The sequence below is a fragment of the Schizosaccharomyces cryophilus genome (assembly GCF_000004155.1).
Source record: "Schizosaccharomyces cryophilus OY26 unplaced genomic scaffold supercont4.5, whole genome shotgun sequence".
Lineage (NCBI taxonomy): Eukaryota > Fungi > Ascomycota > Schizosaccharomycetes > Schizosaccharomycetales > Schizosaccharomycetaceae > Schizosaccharomyces > Schizosaccharomyces cryophilus.
Window position 1 is genome coordinate 568,017 of NW_013185628.1, and position 19,879 is coordinate 587,895.

Here is a 19,879-nt window from a genome sequence, read left to right on the forward strand (position 1 = left end):
CATAAACGTGCATAATTATTCTTCCCTCATATAGTAATGGTATTACCTAAACATAAAAGTTAGTAATACAGTATTCCAAATTCGCAGAATTCCTATTTACAGCGTATGTCTTCATATTTTATAAACATTTTTTAACAAATATAGAACATTATATTGGCTTATTTTCGAGACAACTTGTTTCAATCCCAACGAGGTTTAGGAGAAAGAAGTACAATATCGATGTGATTATAATATGAACGCTAGAACCGAGGTTTCAATCGTTTTACAAAGGTTTGCGTCTAGGTTTTACTGGCTCTATTTTATGATATTTGGTATTGAATTACATGATTCAAATAAATCAACCGAAGGTTTCCTTCATCATTAAATCCTTGTTTTGTTTCTCTTAATTTTGCGAATATATTGTTTCGACAAAGATATAGGTAATCGTGCTTCCTTCTCGCTTGCAAAAGGATTTATTTCCTTAAAAGCTAAATAAATACAAAGCGAGAGAACTTAGTTTACGCAGTTATGCTAAACAACGCAAAAAAAACATACGGATGCTTCAAAATTGCACACCAGGTCGTTATTTATTTTCACTTGATGGCAAACGTGCAATGTACTAAGAGCCAAGTGCGAATTGCTCCTACTTATTCCAGCCTTTTGCAATGAAGGTACAGGACGATTTTATTTTAACTATTGATGACTCAGAGGATGATATTCAATATGATGACAACGATGTCGATGCTGCAGAAGAGGGAGACAAAGTTCCAGTAAAGACACCTAAAAAGAAATCGAAAAAGCAGAAAGGAAAGGAGGAAAGTGAATTTAGCAACGATTTTATGTTTGAAACGGACGTAAATCAAGGTCTCGTTACAGAGGAAGATTCGAATTGGGATTTTGACCTTTCCGCAAAATCTGGTTACCGTGATGATTCGAATGTAGTAAATTTGGACGCGATTATCGAGCGTAATCGCATCAAGGATGTCTCAAGTGAAGATGCTGAAAGGGAACAAAACTCAACAGCAAAGGAAGATCCTGAGGAAGAAGATATTACCCTGCATTCAGATGACGAAGATTTAGCCGTCGATGGTTTTGGTACTGGAGCGAAAACATTGGAGGCTTCTGATCAGGAAGAGGAGGAAAACAACGACGATGATGATGATGACATTACCGAACCTGTTCCCTCATTTACACCCTTACAGAACGGTGTAGAAGGATTAAACGAAGAGTCATCTGCTTCAAGTGACGAGGAAGACGAAGAGGAGGTTGCTAAAAAGAATGCTTATTTCTCCGAAGGAGACAAAGACAGCGCAGATATAAAAATGCAATCGTCTTTTCAATCTATGAATCTATCTCGGCCTATTCTGAAGGGTCTTTCCAAAATGGGTTTTGAACAGCCTACCCAAATTCAATCAAAAACAATTCCAGTTGCTCTTCTTGGAAAAGACATTGTTGGTGCTGCCATCACTGGTAGTGGTAAGACTGCTGCATTCATTGTCCCTATTTTAGAGCGTTTACTCTATCGTCCTAAAAAAATACCTACTTCCAGAGTATTGGTCTTGGTTCCCACTCGTGAGCTTGGTATTCAGTGTCACAGCGTAGCTACAAAGATTGCTGCTTTTACTGATATCGTTTCATGCTTATGTGTCGGTGGTTTGTCCTTAAAGCAGCAAGAACAAGAACTTCGCAAGCGACCTGATATCATTATTGCTACCCCCGGTCGTTTTATTGATCATATGCGAAATTCGCAAGGCTTTACGGTTGAACATATTGAAATTATGGTTATGGACGAAGCCGACCGAATGCTTGATGATGGTTTCGCTGATGAATTAAATGAAATTATTAACAGCTGTCCTAAATCTCGGCAAACAATGCTGTTCTCCGCTACAATGACTGATAAAGTTGACGATTTAATTCGTCTTTCTTTAAATCGACCAGTCCGTCTCTTCGTAGATGCCAAAAAATCAACTGCTAAGCTACTCACTCAGGAATTTATTCGTGTTCGTCCTCAACGTGAAGTCCTTCGTCCAGCAATGCTTATTTACTTGTGTAAGACACTTTTTCATAAAAGAACCATTATTTTTTTCCGAAGCAAGGCCTTTGCACATAAAATGAGGATTATCTTTGGACTTTTATCCTTAAGCGCTACCGAAATCCATGGTTCTTTGTCTCAGGAACAACGTATTCGTGCCTTGGAGGACTTCCGGGATGGTAAATGTAATTATCTATTGGCCACCGATGTTGCTTCTCGTGGTATTGATATTAAGGGAATCGAGGTTGTTATTAATTATGAAGCTCCTTCATCGCATGAAATTTATCTTCATCGTGTTGGACGTACGGCTCGTGCTGGTCTAAGCGGGCGGGCAGTAACTCTGGCAGGCGAAGGTGATCGGAAAGTTATTAAAGATGTATTCAAAACTTCCGCAGCCCAAAATACAAAGGTGGTTAGTCGAAATCTTGAGTTCGATAAGGTAGAATCATACGGGAAACAAATTAAAGACTTGGAAGACGTAGTCAATAAAGTTTTGAATGAAGAGAAGCAAGAGAGAGAGGTATGATTTTATGATGAATTTCTTTTTCTTTTTTTTTACAAGATATTAATACCGTTAGATTAAAATTGCTGAACGTGATTTGAAAAAGGGAGAGAACATTATTAAGCATAGTGATGAAATTCGCTCCAGACCCGCTCGTACTTGGTTCCAAAGTGAAAAGGAAAAGAAGGCTTCTAAAGGTATGTTTTATAAAATAATGTCTTTTTGCTGACACTTATTAGCTCAAACTTCTGAAAACCCTGATAAAACGTCTCTAGCTAAGAGGAAAAAACAGCTTGAAAAAGAGGAAATGCCCCGTTCCTATAAGAAAACTAAAAAGGATAGAATGACAAAAACTCGAGCTGCAGGGAAGAAATAAAGAATGGAATATGCATTGGTATTAGGTTTAAAATAGGTTTTGGGTAGTAACAGTTGTTAATTATTCTTTTATGTTTTTTAAATTGCTTAGACAATTCTGTAAATAAAAAATCTATAACTTTATTTCTCTATCCTAGTTACCCATGTCATTCAAATATTTAATAAAAATTCATTTTTAGCGTTTTCTTCTGCTGCGAGGAACTGCAATCTTCCTTCCAGCAGGAGGATTCGGCTGCTCATTAGTTGATCCTAAATTAAATTGTATACCGCTTTGAGTTTGAGGGGCTGGAGACTGAGTAGTACTTGAACCAGCACTAAAAGCAGGTGTACTGGCTCCACTAAATGAGAATCCTGCATTGGGCGGATTGGACGGCTGAGATGCACCGAAACTAAAAGCAGGCGTTGTATTACCAAGATTGGCGGTAAATCCACTAGGACTAGATGCTCCAAAACCAGAAGGATTCGTGTTATTTGAAGCTCCAAAGGTAAATCCTGCTGAAGGCGGTTGGCCTGTGTTACTAAAAGTATTTGCTGTACTTGTAGAACCACTAGGATCCGCATTTGGCTTGGAAGAGAAAGGAGAATTGGTACTTGCAAAAGTTGACGATCCAAAGATACCAGTAGGTTGGGAACTTGGTTGTGAGAAACCACTTCCAAAACCAGATGGGGCAGAAGCGTTGGCGGTGTCTGGCTGTTGGGTACTTGATGTACCCGATAATCCGAATCCTGGTGCACCAGTAGGACCGTTGGCTGAGAACTCAGAACTAGGCGCCTTCATATTCCCGCTAGTAGCCGTGTTGAATGGGGAAGAGCCGAAAATAGGAGCAGGAGGATTAGTATTGGACCCAAATGTAAATGGCGCTGTTGTTTGAGCGGTATCGGATTCTGTAGGTTTAGAAAAAGAAAAAGGCTTATCAGTGGAAGTAAAACTCAATGGGTTTTTCTTCTCCTGGTCATTTAATTCTATTTTTCCAGTAGGACCTTTGTTCTCATCGTTTGCTGTCAAGGTGTTTGAAGTAGAAGCATTTATACCAGTGGAAAAAGCAGTTGGTTTTTCCGTTTTGTTGAATGTATTTGTAGCTCCACTAGATCCAAAAGAAAATACAGGAGTAGCTGGTTTCACATCCGCGGGTCTTTCGTTTTGACGATCAGTATTATCTTTCACATTGACATCAGAGGGTTTAGAGAATGAAAACATAGAAGTAGTGGGTTTTTCATTTTTAGCTACTTCATCCTTCGATTGGGAGGTTCCAAAACTAAAGGTGGGCTTGGTAGCAGTCGACGTTCCTAAGCTCGTGGGCTGACCAAAAGTGAAAGTAGGCTTAGCAGCATTATTATCGGCAGCGGGAATTGTCGATTCCTTATTTTCATTCTTGGCGAATGATTGTCCAAAGCTAAATGAAGGTTTAGCCGGAGCAATCTGCTCATCACCTTTAAGAGTCTGTCCAAATGAAAAAGTCGGTTTCGAGACTTCCTCCTTTTTGTCTTCGGTAGTCTTTGAAGCTTCAGTAACCTCTCTTTCAGCATTTTGGCCGAATGTGAACTTCGGGGTTTCTGTATTAGCTGAGGGTACAATATTGGTTGATGGTTCAGTAGCAATGTTAGCACTCTTTTGTCCTGTACTGGGTTTTCCGAAAGTAAACGTCGGTTGAGGTGATTGCGATGTGGCGGTTGTAGCAGCTTGATCAAAAGAAAACGCTGGTTTCAAGGCAGTAGATTCCTTGTTCTCGGACGACCGACCAAAATTGAAGTTTAACTTGGGAACGTTCAAGTTGTTTTTGTCACTAGGTGTCGAATCAGCAACTTCCACTTTTTGTTCTTCGGATTTCTTGATAGGAGCTAACTGGCCAAAATTAAATGAAGGTTTAGTAGGAATTTCTGATATCTTGCGATCAGTAGGTTGACCAAACGTAAACGATGGAGTAATAGGTTTAGACGGCTGTTGCTGAGAAGGAAGACCAAAGGTGAAAGAAGGCTTACTACTATTTTCGGGTTCTTTTTCTTCGAGTTTTTTGCCGAAATTGAACGAAAGCGCGGGAGCCTGCTCGTCTTTATTTGGTGAAGCAGGCTTGAAGTTGAAAGCAGGTTTCGGAGCCTCAGTTTTCTCTACGGAAAGGTCTTTTTCAGAAGGCTGTCCAAAAGTAAAAGGTTTTTGAGTGGCTGCAGGTTTTTCAGTTGTAAAAGTTGTTTGATTTGAAGTCTCATTGGCTTTATCGGATGATTTACCAAAAGAAAAGATAGGTGTTTTATTCTGATTCTCCGTACCTTCGGTTTCAGCAATACTTTTAGGAGCACTAGTAGTAGACTTAAACTCGAATTTTGGAATATTGTCGGACAAACTTTCTGGAAGTTTTTCGGTATCTTTCTTTTCGGGTATCGCTGCAAAACTCTTTGATGTGCTTGTGGTTTGAGATTCAGCCGGAGTGAATGTAGTGTCAATTGTAGATTCAGCTGTCTTCGCTGGGATATCTTCCTTCTCTTGGGTTTTAGGATAACTGCTCGGTACGATTGCTGACTCTTCTGTACCAGAACGGTTACGCTTTGGTGACAATGAGGACTGAAGTTGTTCAAAGGTAGGACCTGAGCGAGGAAGCAAAGTTTTAGGAGCCTTTTTATCAGGACCCGAAATGAGTGGCTCATGATGCTTTGTCATAGAACGGGAAGCAGCATCGGTCATAGCGGTGTCTTCATCTTTATCAAAAAGCTCATCTAAATCTTCATCTAATGCGGAAAAGGCAGCTCTCACACGTTTTTTGTTGCCCCCTGCGGCAGGTGGGAAAGAATATTCATATTCAGAGACGAAGTCCTGTTTGTTTACGGAACTAGAATTTCCAGGTTGCTCTTCGGTTTGGACTTCAGCATTCACCAGTTTCTGTTTCTTTAAATCAATGCGTTCAAGAGTCTCGTAAACAATAGGAATCAACTCTTGACGTAATTTTTCCTTCCTAGCTTCCTTTGAAGCTGAAGTCACACTTTTCAATCCTGGCTCTTCCCTACGGATCTTTTTGGGATGTAACTCGATACTACTGGTACTTTTAGGGTGCTGCGACTTCTGATCAGATTGGAAATGTTCATCTGAAGAATAGCTGGGAGCTATTTGACCATCTGTCCTTCCTGTATCAGTCTTTCTAGTTTCTGAAATGGGTCTCTGGGGGAGATCCCTCTTTGTCGAAGAACGGCGTCCTATACGCTGTGAAGGCACATTCTTTTTGCTAGATTGACTAGTGGATAATTGAGATACAGGAGTAATATGAGGTAAGCTACCCGCATTGGGGTTTGTTCGAATGGAGCGCAAAATGTCGAGCAAGGCCGCAGAAGAGGAAGTTAATGGTGGGGTCTGAAGATGAGGCTCAGAAGAAAGCTGTTGGTATTTTTCTGGCGGTAAGCCGGATTGCATGCTACCTCTGCGGGAAGCGGTTTTATTTTCTACAAAATCCTGGGAAAATTGCTTAGAAGACAAATCATCTTCATTTGACTTTCCTTCAATTCCATCTAGTGTGCGAATGTGACTACGGTTATTTATGCGAACAATATGTCTATATGAAATTAGCAAAATGTTCTGAATAAAAGAATCCTCCATTCTTTATTACTGTACTTACGGAGTTCGTCCCAAGTAGTGAGGACTCAATTCTGGATCCAATAGACTTCTTGAAGCTCTCTTATGATTAGGCGTTTCTTTTTCAGCATTGCTCGACCAACTATTGCTGAATGGTCGCAAAACAGAAGCGACTGTAGCCTTCAAAGCCGAAAAAAAGGGTCGGTGATTTCCCGATTCATGTCGGTCATAAGGAGTTCTTTGTAATTTCTTAGTCGCACGTTGATTTCTTGAAGACGGAGGCATTAAAATAAGCACATCGACGATGAGAAAGGAACTGTGGTTAAGGCGAATTTGTCAAGCATTTCCTCGTGGCAAGTGGTTCTTAAGCCGAATAGTGAGCTCTAAGGAATAAGTAACTTTCCGTTAACTAAGGATATTGTACGTGTAACATTTCGTTATATGTTTAAAATAAGTAACTAATGCTACTAATGCGAGGAGGTAAAAGTACGAGTTGGTGTATACCTTTAGACATTGGGTTTTCTGTATGAAAGATAATCCTAAGCAGGGACTCTTTAAAGCGATGAGCAAAACAAGTCAGCTAGTATATGTTTCTAAGAATGACTTTGTACATGGAGGGATTACGATGCCAATTATGATCGACTGAATCTAATGAAAAAAATTCATTCATATACTATACATGTAGATAAAACAGTGTATATATATATATATATTATTTATGCAAAGAAATAGAGACTTTCAGGCACGCGCATTTCTGCTTTTCGGTTAGTAAAGCTCAAAAATAGAGTTGTCATAACCGAAACAAGACCACATGTATTTTCCACCTAGGTAAGCTTGTCTTTACTGGTACCAACAAGTAGTGAAGGGCAGGCAGTCTCTTGGACATGATTTACGCAATTTTTATCTTCAATAATAAAGGGAAACCTAGACTGACAAAGTTTTATACTCCAATTGAAGAATCGGATCAACAAAGGTTACTTGGCGAAATTTATCATTCAGTATCCAACCGTACGGCTGCATCGTGCAATTTTCTTGAGAGCAGCTTGATTGCTGGAAAAAACAGGATTATTTATCGTCAATATGCCACTTTATATTTTGTGTTTGTGGTGGATGAAGCAGAAAGCGAACTTGGGATTTTAGATCTCATTCAGGTTTGTTTCCCTTCCCCTTAATTCGGTAAAGCTAACAATCAGGTTTTTGTGGAAGCTTTAGACCGCTGCTTTAATAACGTCTGTGAACTAGATTTGGTAAGTCTCGAGTGCATCGTTCCAATAAGAACGGATTCCAAAGTCCTTGCCTCTTTCTGTTGACCGAATCATGATATTTTTTTTGGTCCTTTTAAAATATTTTTTGATTAATGCTGTATCATAATTGAATGAGCTTTAACAGATTCTGACTCATTCGACTTCAAGTGGATAAAGACGTCCATCAGAAGATCATCAAACCGGGTCTATGACGATTCGCAGAAAGAGAAAAGAAGATGTAGAGAAATGCTTTATATTATACAGGAATCATAAAAAACGAACTATTACTAACTCGTTCATTTCCAGGTGTTTAAGTTTCAGGAAATTCATGCAATCCTTGCTGAAATCGTTTCCGGTGGATTGGTCTTAGAAACCAATTTGAACGAAATAGTTGCGGCTTGTAAAAACCAAATGCCAAAAACAAAGCGACCTGGGGGACTAAACTTCGGTAATACACTCAGTTCTTTCGCTACGAGATTCTAATGAACCTGTAATCATGTTTCTGAACGATTTCTTCTTATAGGAGCGGCTTCTGAAATAGTAGGAATTGGAAGTACTGGATAGTTATAATCACCAAAAGGCATACTCTTTGCCTGAGTATAAAGCGGTTCTATCTCGTCATCTATTTCAAAATATATTCCTCCTTCATAATGCTGAGATTCGCTGTACAAACCGGGGATAGAGAAGTAAGTTTTACTTGACGCTGGGGAGTTGTTGTTGTTAATTAAACGTACGCGTGATTGATCGTATCGGGAAACCCAGTATTTGCCCTGGCCACCTTGACTGTAACGCAAACCGCGGATTGTTCGATTTAATCGTGCATCATGTCTTGATGGGACTTGACATTCAGCAGGTTCAAAATTCTCATAGACATACCGATCGCCCTGTAACGTTTGAATGCTGTCGCACCAAACGTCTTTGAACCCAGCAACATCTTTCCAGGCTTTTATAATCGGCATCCTTGAACACGATATCCATGATGGCGTTATATAATCTTTAATACGAAAGGCATGCCAATGAGATAACGCAAAGAAAGGCATTTCTAAACACATAAGGACATTCTGGTCTAATAAGATAAATATCCCATGGGTCTTTCGCAAAATGCCAAGCCAGTTGGCTACGGACAAAAGGGTTTGTTGCCAATAGGAGGCGAAAATAATAGCTTTTACAGAAAGAAATTTCGGGACGGGTCGAAACGGAGCCAACTCCTCGTGCAAGCAAACCCAAAATGTTGTTAAAGAATAGAAAGATAAAGTAATCGAAATATTGTACAACAACCCAATCCATAAAGCAGCTGTAACAAAGACCGGCTTTCCCTCTTGTTCATATACTCCTAAAGCTTTGCTAAGAAGTGTAGCCATAATGAGAAATGGTTTAAGCCATGTGTACTGTAAGATACCTCGTTTAATGGAAAGAAATGTGTAAGGATCGCTTAAGTCAATATCACTTTGAAGGTGATTCAATGGCCATAAACGAGGACGAGGTAAATGTCCATGCAGAATGATCACAGCAGCTCTTTCGCCGCCAAGGTAGTCAATAAGCAAACAAAAGAAACAATAAAGTACAAATGCCTATAAGGACATGTTAGATGTGATTCTCAAAAAATTGTTCATATATAGCAAGAAAATAGATTACACAGGCTTCGGAACAAATCAAAAAGCCCTCTTGTTTTTGACACCCATTTGTAGACTCAAGGATGCAGTTTATCAATCATAACTCTTACCTCGTAGATTTCCCTGAAAGGTTCAAAATAGGCTCCAATTCTTTCATTATATACAGCCAAAAAAGAGACGATAGAATAAGTAACAATCCTGTGAATAAAGATTAGCAAAACATTCATGAACGAACAATTTCCAAAGAAAAAAATAAAATGAAAAAAGAAAACGAAAAAGGAGAAAAACGAACATTAACAAAATCCTTACTACAGAGCGTTGTAAAACAGGCTTTCTATAATTTTTTAAATGAGAAGCGATTGAAATAAACGATAAAACCAGGGAAATAGAAACAAAAAAGCCGCATAAAGCGACAATTTCGTTTTCCATGGACAAGTGCGTGAAAAATAGATGTCAAAAGTGACAATTATAAATAAAAGTTTCGTCCTTGATTGCTTTTCTCTTTTTAAACTTCCAGATATTTTTTGCTTTCCCTCAGCTACATGCAATTTCAGTTACTACTTAAAACTCTTGGGTATAGTTCCTGTATACGTCTTTTCAACCTTCAATTCTTTTGAATTGCTCTTGCTAGTTCAACTCATCGATTCGCCTGAAAGTAACATCGTAACTTGAGAAATACTGAGTGTCAACAAGCATCCAAAGGTAGAAATGGAAGAATTTTTCTCATCAAATAACGAAGAAAACTCAATTTGACTCATTCTTTGAAGAATTCCTTTTCATATTTCAAACCCTTTCTTGTTTTGCGAGCGAATTGAGCAATACCGAATACATGAATCCCATATTGTTTACTAGTTGTCTTGTCCCTTTGGGAGAAGATGATGGGAGAATGCTTTAGCAACAAGAAAGAAGGTTTCAAATTCACATAAATCGTATTCAATCGTGCTCTTCATGATCTAGGTTATTCAGAATACCTAGCCTATAGAAAGTTTTGTTACTACTACTTTTACTACTGGAGCTATCTGGTCTTTTGGAGTTCAACCTAACATTCCCAAATTACTTCCTCTCGTCTTGCTATTATTTCAAGAATTTCCTTTTTTTTTTTCTTTTTTGCATGGGCGTACATTTGAAACCAATAGCCAGGTTCCAGTAATCAACAAATGGGTTATATTCTCTTTCTTTTAGCAGCCTTCAACCAAAGACACTATGCCTGAGTGGTTAAAGGGATAGACTAGAAATCTATTGCGGTCTCCGCGCGCAGGTTCAAATCCTGCTGGTGTCGTTTTTTTTCTCTCCTTCCATATCGAAAGGAAAACCCAAAATTTACAAGGATTCAAGAATGGTGATAATAACAGCTGACTTCCTAAAGGCGGTCGACTTTGAAAGTGGTTTCTATCAGTGATTTCAAACTACCCTGTTCATTCATTTTTTACTTTCTTTATTTGTTTTTTTACGAGCACGTTTTTCCTTAATGCAGTAAAAATTTTTGCAAATTCTACTGTTCTACTCTAACTATTTCCTTCTATAAGCTGGTTTCTGTATAATGGGTTTCAAGGGGAATGGAAAGCTTAAAAAGCTCTCAAACGATGAATGAAAATTTCCCAGATAACTGGGAGACTGTTTACAATGAGATTCGAGAGATGAAAAAAAAATGTAGTTGCTCCCGTGGACGTACAAGGTTCACATACACTAGGTGAAAAAACAGACCCTAAAATCTTTCGATTTCAAACTCTTGTAGCTTTGATGCTGTCGAGTCAAACGAAGGATACAGTCCTTGGACCAACCATGAAGAACTTGAAGGAAAATTTGCCGCAAGGACTATGTCTACGGGCAATAAGAGAAATTGACGAGGATTCCTTAAACAAGCTTATCGAAAAAGTTGGATTCCATAACCGTAAAACAATTTATTTAAAACAAATGGCTCAAATTCTGGAAGAGAAATATGATGGTGATATCCCTAAAACGGTTGAAGAATTGATGTCTATACCTGGTGTAGGCCCAAAGATGGGATATCTTTGCATGGGTATTGCTTGGGACAAAATTGTCGGCATTGGCGTCGACGTACATGTACACCGGATTTCAAATATCTTGGGCTGGTGCCACACAAAAACAGAAGAGCAGACTCGATTGGCTCTGCAAAGTTTTCTGCCAAAACATCTATGGCATGAAGTGAATTATATGCTCGTTGGTTTTGGGCAAACTATTTGTCTTCCAAGAGGAAGGCGCTGTGATATTTGCACACTCGCTTCCAAGGGACTATGTCCAAGTGCATATCAGGAAAAGAGTCTGGTGAGTGCAAAGCGCTCGAAAACTACGAAAAAGGTTAAGAAACGTTCTCCTACAGCTTCCCCAGAGGTTCAGGTAACTCAAGAGCAGAAGACGGAATACGACGTAATCCCTACTGGTCTGAATGAACTTCCTTCTGATGCTGTCCCGGAAAAGAAAGTTAAACTTGAGTCTTCTGTAGGTGACGAAAGTCAGAAAGAAAGCCTTAAGGAACAAAATTACACAGAAAATGCAGATCAACCTTTACGACGGTATCGAAGAACGGCTGCTGTGGCCTCTGAATATTTTTCTCGCCAGCATCTTCAAGATATAGAAGACTTGTTTTAAAATTACTATTTTTCTGTCATTTTTTTTCCTCTAAACTGTTATTTAATTATGATTGATTCATCTCTTGTTTATTATCCGTTCTCTCGTTTTTTAAAAAAAAAAAAGAAAAAAACAATTTTCCTATTCACAAAACTTTTATTGCTTTGTATTTCTATTTAGTTTCTTTAAATTAGATTCTATAAAATTCATCTAATAGTCATTTCATTCATTTTGCAAAGCAATTCCATTATTTTTTTTTTGGATTTGTATGCGATGCAATCGTCCCAGAATATCACAATGCAAATAATGATTAAAGTACAGCAGAGTCGTTGAAAACATAATGAGTACAGAAAGATTCATCTAATTCGTCTGTATTTGGCGTGTACAACATAAAATCGATAGGTATTGGTCCAGTTACAGAAACATCATTACGAATGGAAGGTTTTTGTCTATCGAATGCTCGATCCAATTCGTAAGAGACACCAGTGGCATCCCGGAGAACACGCCCCTTTCGTACCAGCCGATTCAGCGTTCTGATTATATCTGAATTATTTAAATGTTTATCACCATAATTGCTATTTAATCGTTAGTAATTCCTGATGAAACAAGAGCTTGAGCAACAAACCTTTGAATATAACTAATTATAGAATCAAGAGAAGCAACGGCTGGAAACTTCTCTAATACTTCAAGCATCACCTCGTCGGCGTTACTGTGAGTTTGCATATACTCATCGATAGATGGAACATGCTCTTTTTCTGAGAATTGAAATATATGATCTTGAGAAACAACCGAATCAGTGACAGAATCCAAGTTAAAGCTTGAGGACGTTAGTCCTTGAAGGTTTGCTTGAGAAACCTCATGGGCATCGGATGAAATATCACCAAATCCTGGTTGGGACATAACTTCCGAAGATACAACAGGAGTTTTTTCTTGCTTTTTATTTTTTATAAATGAGACTGCATTCGGACTTAAAGTCGGTAATTCTGGATGAGCTTGTTCGCACATAAGTAGTATGTCAACCAAATGTGAGGTTGGTAGACTAAACAAATAAGACCTTTTTTCTTCCAGGGACAAGCTCAATTCTTTTGCAGTAGACCCTACAATTAAAGGCTTTTGATGTTTTCGTTGCGAGCAAGCGTTACAAAACCATTCGCCATTAGGAGAATCTAAAAGTGAATCAGGTATATTTGGTTCATGACAGAGCTGATGAAATGGGGCATTGCAACCATCACAAAAAACGATGCGATTTGTAGGTGGTGATTGTAAGCGCTGACATATACAACATTTCATCGTCAAAGCAATAGTAGGCCGCCGACCAGGACCACGTTTTCTGGTTGGTAATTTCACCAAAGGATCGAAATGATTAGGTCGATGAACTTTACGTCCCGACTTCGTTTTCACACCTTCCATATTAAATTGTTCTTCTTTACCTTCTTCTCTTGAAAAGATTGCATCAGCGGTATTATCACGTTCTAAAGATAATCAGTTAGAAAAAAAATACTGTATACGTCCTAAATTTACTTACCAATTGCTAAACTTGCAGGCCAAGCTTTTTTTCTGGCAAAATTCATGGCAATGGACATTGGAGGAAGAGGTGACGCTCCAGGAGGAGCCAAAGGATTATGCCTTTTGCTATGAGACTCGTTACTTTTTGGAGAACCACTCTCCGGATGAAACGGACTTGTCGAAGAGGGAATCCTTGTCTTGCCTTTCAGCCCATCGTCATTTTCGGTTAACAGCAACTCATCCTTAGAGCCATTATTAGATAAGGAGCCAAAATCTTGTGCTTTTCCTGTTGACTGGAATTGACTGAATTCAGTTTCCATAGGGTTAGCCGCGTTCACATTTGTTTTCGGTATATCGTGAAATGGTTGGTCAATTAAAGCAGAACCACCCGCGTCGTTACGTCCAGGATCATCCTCATGAAAAATCGCTTGATGTAAGGAATTCTGAAATCGACGATCATCATCGAATGGAAAAGGATATGGTCCAGAATTCAGTGATCCGCCGTCATCTTCATAATACGGTGCTCCAGACATTAGTTTTATACAAGGCAATAATTTAGCACAATTTAATAAAGTACATCCACTGAAATAGAACACTTACGAAGATTCTACAAATTATTGCCTTGTTACGATTGTATTATAAGGAATCTGGAAGACTAGTGAATTGCGAGTGGAAACGTAGTCTGTAACTTTAGAATAAAGTAGTATATCATGACTCGCTAACATGCTTGGTGGTGAGGCTTCTATGTGACTTTACAATATCATACACATAAATCATACTAAGAGTTTTTTTGATTTCTTTTCTTTTATTCGCTTGCTGTACATTTTCAAACTGTTTTTTTTGTTTTGTCTTTTTTCTTTACTTTTGAGTTAAAGAACCCCTTTTTTTTGAGAGGATTCCTGCCTGAGGGATTCATAAAGCATGATTCTTCTCAACGCCTTACTCAAAGACAGAAAAGGCTTGATAAAGGATAGTTATGGATCCAATCCCTTTACAATGAGCTCCTTTTGTCTTTGCCACTAACAAAAAAACATTAGGATGCTGTCTATCACCCTTTGTTGGCCTTTTATTTACTTAGAAATGCCAACGCAATTTCGTTAAGCCCTGAAATGGATTCGACAACCAAACCGATATAAACCGGCTGCCTTCGCTGCCAAATTGGCGAATTCGTAAAGAAATATTGGACTAAATGTTTCCAAATGAACATTTAGATAGGAAGAAGGATGAGAGAGGAGCATCTTCTCGGTATGATGGACATGATCGTGAATATCGCCGTAGACGGCGTCATGAACAGGATGAACGTGGCTTGAGAAGAAGAGAACGACGTGAACGGTCACATAGTCCTCAAAGGAAGAGGTCTTATGAGGGTCAAGAATCTTATAAACGAAATGCGGAGCAAGAGTTTTCGCGGAAAAATGATTATTTTCGTTCTCGTTTTACTGGAGCTACAGATCAGGATACCTCACAAAGGAACGATTCTAGGCTTGGAAATTTGGAGGGAATGGACTTTGGAGTGTATGGAACACGTATGTCGAAAGAACCTGCTTATGAAGAACCTAAACAAACTCCTGGGCGGTTTATCAAAGCTACTCAATCAGATCGTCCTTCTGGGGACACAACTAGGGAGGTGATAGATGAACAGCCTGCAAAAAGTCAGCGTTTAGAGTACATAATTGGTGACAATGGTTCACGCTGGCGAATGATGAAGCTTCGGCGTGTTTTCGACATGGCAAAGGATAGCCATCGACCTGTTGAAGATGTGGCTCTTGAAAGGTATGGTTCTTTAGAAGAGTTTGATGATGCTTTAGAAGAAAAAGAAGAGTTAGATCATCGAAAAGCAACGGGTAAAATAAAAAAAGATGCACCGACAGGCGAAAAGTATCGGAATCGCTTAGAGAATGAGCGAAAGAGTAACCCCTTACCACCAGAATCTTCTTCTTCTTTTTCAAAGCCTACTCAGGATGATTTGAATAAAGTAAAAGCGCAGGTTTTACGAGCGCAGGCTAAAAACTCTTCAGACTATGAAGCTTTGAAACAGCAATATGATACCATGTATAAAAGGTTTGAGGATACCACAGACGGAAATGATCAGTCCCGCTTGGAACCATTTTTAAATAAAGGCGACCCCTCTATCGAAGAAATGGTTCAAGAGGAGAAGCTTTTGAACAAATTGGACAAGCATGGATTGAATAAGGACTATGCAAAACGTATTACCAGAGATAGCAGATTCTCGAATGATTTCGATTATCTCGATGAAAACGCAAACAGATTAGCCGATCGTATGAATCGAAGAGAAATTGATATGAACCATGTTTTTCAAGGAGGAAATTTATCAAAAATGAACCGCGTACTCGATTCTTGCCCGTTGTGTATGAGTATTAATTCACAGCCGCTAGCACCTGTCATTGCACTAAGCCATCGTGTGTATCTTTCTTTACCAACGAAACCTGAACTAGCAAAGTATCATTGCTTAATTGTTCCTACTAATCACCGTGTAAACATGCTCTCCTGTGATGAAGATGAATGGGATGAGGTTAGGGTATGTCTATATGTTTGTTCTTGAAAACATTTGCGGAAATTAACCTTGAAATAGAATTTTATGAAATGCATCGCTCTAATGTTTGATTCTATGGGGATGGGTGTTATTTTCTACGAAAACGCTCCTTCACCTCAAAGATTTCTACATACTGCAATAGAATGCGTACCTGTACCTAAACGCACACTCTCTTTGGCACCAGCTTATTTTCGTGAAGCTATTTTAACTTCTGATGACGAATGGTCGCAGCATCGCAAAATCATTGATACAATGAAAGGTGCTGAAAAATATGGAAAATTGGCTTTCCGAAAAATGATGGTTAAAGGTGAGGAAACATGAGAATTATTATTTGAATTCCTCTGGATGCTCGAACAAGACTAACCATTTTTAGAGTTGGGCTATTTTCATGTTTGGTTCACGGTAGACGGGGGTTTTGGACATGTTGTCGAAAATGAAAAAATATGGGGTCAACATGATCAAGTTCCAAGGCAAGTATTCGCAAGTATGCTTAACCTTCCACCGGAAGTTATACGAAGAAGAGGCAAATGGACTGGCATAAGGGATCCAGCTGAAGATGCTTTCCGAGCTCGTTTTCGTCCATTCGATTGGACTCAAAGCCTATTGGAATGATTTCTTACTTAAGACTTTTTATTTATTTTTAACATAGTAATGTTGTATACTAGTTGTTAAGAAAAAAGGACCATTGGAAGATAGCACCAGGGAATAATGTTGAAATAAAAAAAAAGCTTTCTTATCTCAAGAAACCTTAAAAGTTTTACAGTACACAAACATTGTTCATATCATATCATAAAAATGCACGTTAAAATTCAAGTTTACCTGTAAAAGTAAAGCCTTTCGATAAAAGCAACTATATGCATTTACCGAGTATTATAGCAGTCTAAAGCAAGCACATCTACAACAGCAATAGTGTATGAAAATACTTACTGAAAAACAATCTAGAGCATTCAATATATAATCAACATGTTATTAGATACTACCTCAAATCGTATCAGTGCTTTTTTCAGTAAGCTCTCTTCTATGTTGATTCTTTTATGTGCAATCATCACTCTCCAGAATCTTGTTGAAAACCCCAGTGCTGAAAAAATCCTTCCAGCAACTGTTCATTATGCTAAATAGTAAGTGTGATCTTGAATGAAAAGTTACTACGCTTTCCTCTCGAAACTATAGCCAATTTTGTCTTTGCTACTTTGTTCAAGAAACTCGAGTGCGAGAATGAGAGGATGAGAGGAATTGGTAAAGTATACCAGTTTGTTATTGTTTTGATGATGAATTTTGATCGTATTTGCTTGGATTTCTTGAACACTGGATTACTAACGTTTGAGAATTAGCAAACCAGCCAGATTTTATCATGCCTTCCACAATAAACGGCAGAATTATGCTCAAATCAAATTTGACTTGGATGCCGATTTTTCAAATCTATGGACTTGGAACACCAAGCACATTGTCGTCTATTTGGTAGCCTCATACCCAACGGAAAAACATGTATGTTGCTCAAGTGCATCTACCCGGAATTTGCATTGCTAATCTTGCAGGATGTGAATAATATTGTTGTCTGGGATCGCATTCTGTCAACTTCAGAAGAATCCCATTTGCAACTTGAGAATACGCTTTCAAATTTACATGCTCATCCATTTAACGAGTATAGCAATGATTTTAGTAACTTGAAAGCGAACTATACAATGCATTGGACAGTGTCTCCTAAACTAGGATTTTTGACTTGGGGCTCCGGAACTCCGTCTCTGGCTGTACCTTTTACGAAGGTTTAAGAGTTTCCAATATATCTTAAGCAAATACGTTCATTTTACTGTTCTTTTTCAATGGTACATCCACTTCAGAATGCGTACGCAGGGGACGAGTTTAAAAGCGAGCGAATTCAAGAAACTTACAGCTATGAGGAATTGATAAGAAAACCGAGTTCAAATCAAAGGAGTTATTTATTTGACTATTGCAGTTTACAACATCCTGAAGTCATCGTACCTTTGCAGATAGAATTAAGACCTAGAAAAGTAAATTTGCGTCAGCAGTTGGTAATGTTTGCTAAAACTATTTAAATCGAATAAGTAAAAGATGGTTTTATATTGATCGTTCGTTTTAGAGAACTAAACAGAAAGTATAATATACTCTTTTTATCTTTGGGCAAAAGGAAGCAAGGCACGAAATCATCACAAAGGAAGACAAAAGTAGACAATACAAGAACTTTTGATAGGTTTATTAAAGGTTTTGCTTAGAAAAACAAGAGAATACGCTGTGATGAATGCTACTCAACTAGAAACCTTTGAACGCTTTTTCTATCAAGTGTATGGAAATGGTACAGTTGGCAATGGAACGCATTGCTATTTGTGGAGACAACATAACTGGCCAAGCATAACAGAAGAAGGAACCGTTTTGGATGGAGTGAATTGCGATAGTCCAGTGAAGAAATTGGCAGGGCATGGGGCTGTTGGGATCGTGTCCGCATGCTTGGGTTTCCTGTTAATCCCATTTCTTTTAATGAACATAGGAAAATTTAATGTCCCCGGAGCACAAAAGGGTTTCCAGAGACGAGCCGAATTCTACTGGATGATTTTATTGATCCTGGTGTTGGCGGTCTCAGGGTTTGCATACATAGATGTGGATCGAAATCCGGTTCAAGGTTTGTCGATGTGCATATTCTCATTTTGCTTTCACTCGAATGTACCGATTCTAGTGTTGGTGTATTGGCACTATGTGAGTACGTTTGGATTTATACGCTGGCGAGAGCTGACGGTAGTCGGACGAGAAGCAGATGGCAGTGAACGAAGAAAAAGGATAGAGACAATGGAATACGGAATGCCAATTGTGATGTATATACTGTCGATGCTGGGATTCTTACTGGCCGGGTTTCATTCTTGGGCAAGAATAGCGCGGGGAGAGGCAGCAGTCGCGACGGACGCACGATTTAAGGCATCAGCGGTGATCAATTTATTTGGATTAGGATGCTGTGTGGGAGCATTTTGTGTATATTTGAAAGAGTATGGACGTGACCGAAGAAAACGATGGATGAGCGTTTATATGGGAGGCCTGATGGTGCTCCTACGAGGTGTGTATGGATGTATTTCCAGCTGGAAATACAACTGGAATGCGAGCAATCCAAAAGTGAACCCAGGGATAGCATTCGGACTTGGATATGTGCCGGAACTTATTGTGGGAACAGTGATTTGTTTGTATGGAGTATTATCGCCAGGAATCGCTGAAGTGGAGCGACTTGCAGTGGAGGAAGAAGAGCAAGAGAGAATTACACAAACAACGATGGATCGTATGCAAGTAGCATCGACGGATTCGACCTGGGGAAGACGGCTTCCTGCGGCGGCGCCCGCGGCCGCGGCCTCGACGGTATCAATGCCACCTCCTCCGTATCAAGAAGTATTCGCAAATGATAGTGAGGAAGCTGAAAAAGAAGAGCAAATGGAGGTGACGATTAATAGAATGAACTAGAGGATAATTGCATAAACAAGAACGTTCATTTCTCCATAAAAGCAGCAAAGCAGACTAGTGAATCTACATTATTTTATTTTCCAAATAACAAAGAAGAAATTGTAACAAGAAATTTAAAAGAAAGAATACATAATGGCAAACCTAGTATTGAAACCCAATCGATGTAAACATATTTTCATGGTAGAACATTGGAAATGAAGAAGGAAGAAAAAACAGAAAACAGAAAACAGAAACAATCCAACCTCTCAGTGAAACAATGTAGCTAGAAGGGACTATTTTTTTGTTTTATTTCTATTTGTTTATTCTTCGATAAATTGAGAATAAAGATGTACACGTGAAAACGAAAACGAAAAATGTCAGACCCTAAGTGTGGGAAAGTAGACGACAAACGCAAGGAGGCGCAATGCATATGGTCATAGTTGAAAAGGTGGACCCGAGAAAGATTCATTCGCAAGGTTTGTCATTCAGGGGAA

The 19,879-nt window shown here is 38.8% G+C and overlaps 9 protein-coding genes and 1 non-coding gene across 10 annotated transcripts; 7 read left to right on the top strand and 3 right to left on the bottom strand.

The window, feature by feature from the left end:
- Positions 1-558: 558 nt before the first annotated feature.
- On the top strand, positions 559-2,960 carry SPOG_00637 (ATP-dependent RNA helicase Ddx27/Drs1). Its single transcript, XM_013168812.1, has 3 exons — positions 559-2,531; positions 2,590-2,710; positions 2,753-2,960. Exons 1-3 carry the CDS (start codon positions 645-647, stop codon positions 2,887-2,889), a joined length of 2,145 nt encoding a protein of 714 aa, XP_013024266.1. The 5' UTR covers positions 559-644; the 3' UTR covers positions 2,890-2,960.
- SPOG_00636 (nucleoporin Nup124) lies at positions 2,915-6,766 on the bottom strand. Its single transcript, XM_013168811.1, has 2 exons — positions 6,488-6,766; positions 2,915-6,424 (listed from the first exon to the last, which is right to left on the bottom strand). The coding sequence occupies exons 1-2, from the start codon at positions 6,727-6,729 to the stop codon at positions 3,064-3,066; spliced, it is 3,603 nt and encodes a 1,200-aa protein (XP_013024265.1). The 5' UTR covers positions 6,730-6,766; the 3' UTR covers positions 2,915-3,063.
- Positions 6,767-7,086: 320 nt separating this feature from the next.
- On the bottom strand, positions 7,087-9,956 carry SPOG_00634 (DUF300 family protein). The gene is made up of 3 exons (XM_013168809.1): positions 9,594-9,956; positions 9,412-9,499; positions 7,087-9,259 (listed from the first exon to the last, which is right to left on the bottom strand). The coding sequence occupies exons 1-3, from the start codon at positions 9,728-9,730 to the stop codon at positions 8,183-8,185; spliced, it is 1,302 nt and encodes a 433-aa protein (XP_013024263.1). The 5' UTR covers positions 9,731-9,956; the 3' UTR covers positions 7,087-8,182.
- Positions 7,263-8,997, top strand: SPOG_00635 (AP-3 adaptor complex subunit Aps3). Its single transcript, XM_013168810.1, has 3 exons — positions 7,263-7,595; positions 7,638-7,691; positions 7,995-8,997. The coding sequence occupies exons 1-3, from the start codon at positions 7,329-7,331 to the stop codon at positions 8,169-8,171; spliced, it is 498 nt and encodes a 165-aa protein (XP_013024264.1). The 5' UTR covers positions 7,263-7,328; the 3' UTR covers positions 8,172-8,997.
- Positions 9,957-10,498: 542 nt separating the features above from the next.
- SPOG_16310 lies at positions 10,499-10,580 on the top strand. Its single transcript has one exon. It is a non-coding gene; the product is annotated as a tRNA-Ser (tRNA).
- A 277-nt stretch (positions 10,581-10,857) lies between these two features.
- On the top strand, positions 10,858-11,911 carry SPOG_00633 (DNA endonuclease III; the record flags this gene model as incomplete). The annotated part of the gene is made up of 2 exons (XM_013168808.1): positions 10,858-10,991; positions 11,053-11,911. 2 exons carry the CDS (start codon positions 10,858-10,860, stop codon positions 11,909-11,911), a joined length of 993 nt encoding a protein of 330 aa, XP_013024262.1.
- Positions 11,912-11,943: 32 nt separating this feature from the next.
- On the bottom strand, positions 11,944-14,066 carry SPOG_00632 (PHD finger containing protein Phf2). The gene is made up of 3 exons (XM_013168807.1): positions 13,416-14,066; positions 12,516-13,362; positions 11,944-12,465 (listed from the first exon to the last, which is right to left on the bottom strand). The coding sequence occupies exons 1-3, from the start codon at positions 13,927-13,929 to the stop codon at positions 12,201-12,203; spliced, it is 1,626 nt and encodes a 541-aa protein (XP_013024261.1). The 5' UTR covers positions 13,930-14,066; the 3' UTR covers positions 11,944-12,200.
- Positions 14,067-14,448: 382 nt separating this feature from the next.
- On the top strand, positions 14,449-16,751 carry SPOG_00631 (complexed with Cdc5 protein Cwf19). The gene is made up of 3 exons (XM_013168806.1): positions 14,449-15,935; positions 15,990-16,257; positions 16,324-16,751. The coding sequence occupies exons 1-3, from the start codon at positions 14,586-14,588 to the stop codon at positions 16,560-16,562; spliced, it is 1,857 nt and encodes a 618-aa protein (XP_013024260.1). The 5' UTR covers positions 14,449-14,585; the 3' UTR covers positions 16,563-16,751.
- A 7-nt stretch (positions 16,752-16,758) lies between these two features.
- SPOG_00630 (signal peptidase subunit Spc3) lies at positions 16,759-18,022 on the top strand. The gene is made up of 3 exons (XM_013168805.1): positions 16,759-17,068; positions 17,282-17,435; positions 17,486-18,022. The coding sequence occupies exons 1-3, from the start codon at positions 16,914-16,916 to the stop codon at positions 17,717-17,719; spliced, it is 543 nt and encodes a 180-aa protein (XP_013024259.1). The 5' UTR covers positions 16,759-16,913; the 3' UTR covers positions 17,720-18,022.
- Positions 17,979-19,469, top strand: SPOG_00629 (uncharacterized protein). Its single transcript, XM_013168804.1, has one exon. The coding sequence runs from the start codon at positions 18,204-18,206 to the stop codon at positions 19,404-19,406; it is 1,203 nt and encodes a 400-aa protein (XP_013024258.1). The 5' UTR covers positions 17,979-18,203; the 3' UTR covers positions 19,407-19,469.
- Positions 19,470-19,879: the final 410 nt, after the last annotated feature.

What these genes read in the sequence shown, in the direction of transcription:
- SPOG_00632 (XM_013168807.1), bottom strand. Translation starts at nt 13,929, where the DNA reads ATGTCTGGAGCACCGTATTATGAAGATGACGGCGGATCACTGAATTCT. An exon ending in GCCTGCAAGTTTAGCAATTG is followed by an intron (nt 13,363 to 13,415) that starts GTAAGTAAATTT and finishes GATTATCTTTAG; the next exon opens with AACGTGATAATACCGCTGAT. An exon ending in ATAATTAGTTATATTCAAAG is followed by an intron (nt 12,466 to 12,515) that starts GTTTGTTGCTCA and finishes ACGATTAAATAG; the next exon opens with CAATTATGGTGATAAACATT.
- SPOG_00629 (XM_013168804.1), top strand. Translation starts at nt 18,204, where the DNA reads ATGAATGCTACTCAACTAGAAACCTTTGAACGCTTTTTCTATCAAGTG.
- SPOG_00637 (XM_013168812.1), top strand. Translation starts at nt 645, where the DNA reads ATGAAGGTACAGGACGATTTTATTTTAACTATTGATGACTCAGAGGAT. An exon ending in AAGAGAAGCAAGAGAGAGAG is followed by an intron (nt 2,532 to 2,589) that starts GTATGATTTTAT and finishes TAATACCGTTAG; the next exon opens with ATTAAAATTGCTGAACGTGA. An exon ending in GGAAAAGAAGGCTTCTAAAG is followed by an intron (nt 2,711 to 2,752) that starts GTATGTTTTATA and finishes GACACTTATTAG; the next exon opens with CTCAAACTTCTGAAAACCCT.
- SPOG_00630 (XM_013168805.1), top strand. Translation starts at nt 16,914, where the DNA reads ATGTTATTAGATACTACCTCAAATCGTATCAGTGCTTTTTTCAGTAAG. An exon ending in ACTGTTCATTATGCTAAATA is followed by an intron (nt 17,069 to 17,281) that starts GTAAGTGTGATC and finishes TTTGAGAATTAG; the next exon opens with CAAACCAGCCAGATTTTATC. An exon ending in CATACCCAACGGAAAAACAT is followed by an intron (nt 17,436 to 17,485) that starts GTATGTTGCTCA and finishes CTAATCTTGCAG; the next exon opens with GATGTGAATAATATTGTTGT.
- SPOG_00636 (XM_013168811.1), bottom strand. Translation starts at nt 6,729, where the DNA reads ATGCCTCCGTCTTCAAGAAATCAACGTGCGACTAAGAAATTACAAAGA. An exon ending in CACTACTTGGGACGAACTCC is followed by an intron (nt 6,425 to 6,487) that starts GTAAGTACAGTA and finishes AATTTCATATAG; the next exon opens with ACATATTGTTCGCATAAATA.
- SPOG_00631 (XM_013168806.1), top strand. Translation starts at nt 14,586, where the DNA reads ATGTTTCCAAATGAACATTTAGATAGGAAGAAGGATGAGAGAGGAGCA. An exon ending in ATGAATGGGATGAGGTTAGG is followed by an intron (nt 15,936 to 15,989) that starts GTATGTCTATAT and finishes ACCTTGAAATAG; the next exon opens with AATTTTATGAAATGCATCGC. An exon ending in CCGAAAAATGATGGTTAAAG is followed by an intron (nt 16,258 to 16,323) that starts GTGAGGAAACAT and finishes AACCATTTTTAG; the next exon opens with AGTTGGGCTATTTTCATGTT.
- SPOG_00634 (XM_013168809.1), bottom strand. Translation starts at nt 9,730, where the DNA reads ATGGAAAACGAAATTGTCGCTTTATGCGGCTTTTTTGTTTCTATTTCC. An exon ending in GTAGTAAGGATTTTGTTAAT is followed by an intron (nt 9,500 to 9,593) that starts GTTCGTTTTTCT and finishes CTTTATTCACAG; the next exon opens with GATTGTTACTTATTCTATCG. An exon ending in CTTTCAGGGAAATCTACGAG is followed by an intron (nt 9,260 to 9,411) that starts GTAAGAGTTATG and finishes ATGTCCTTATAG; the next exon opens with GCATTTGTACTTTATTGTTT.
- SPOG_00635 (XM_013168810.1), top strand. Translation starts at nt 7,329, where the DNA reads ATGATTTACGCAATTTTTATCTTCAATAATAAAGGGAAACCTAGACTG. An exon ending in GGATTTTAGATCTCATTCAG is followed by an intron (nt 7,596 to 7,637) that starts GTTTGTTTCCCT and finishes GCTAACAATCAG; the next exon opens with GTTTTTGTGGAAGCTTTAGA. An exon ending in ACGTCTGTGAACTAGATTTG is followed by an intron (nt 7,692 to 7,994) that starts GTAAGTCTCGAG and finishes GTTCATTTCCAG; the next exon opens with GTGTTTAAGTTTCAGGAAAT.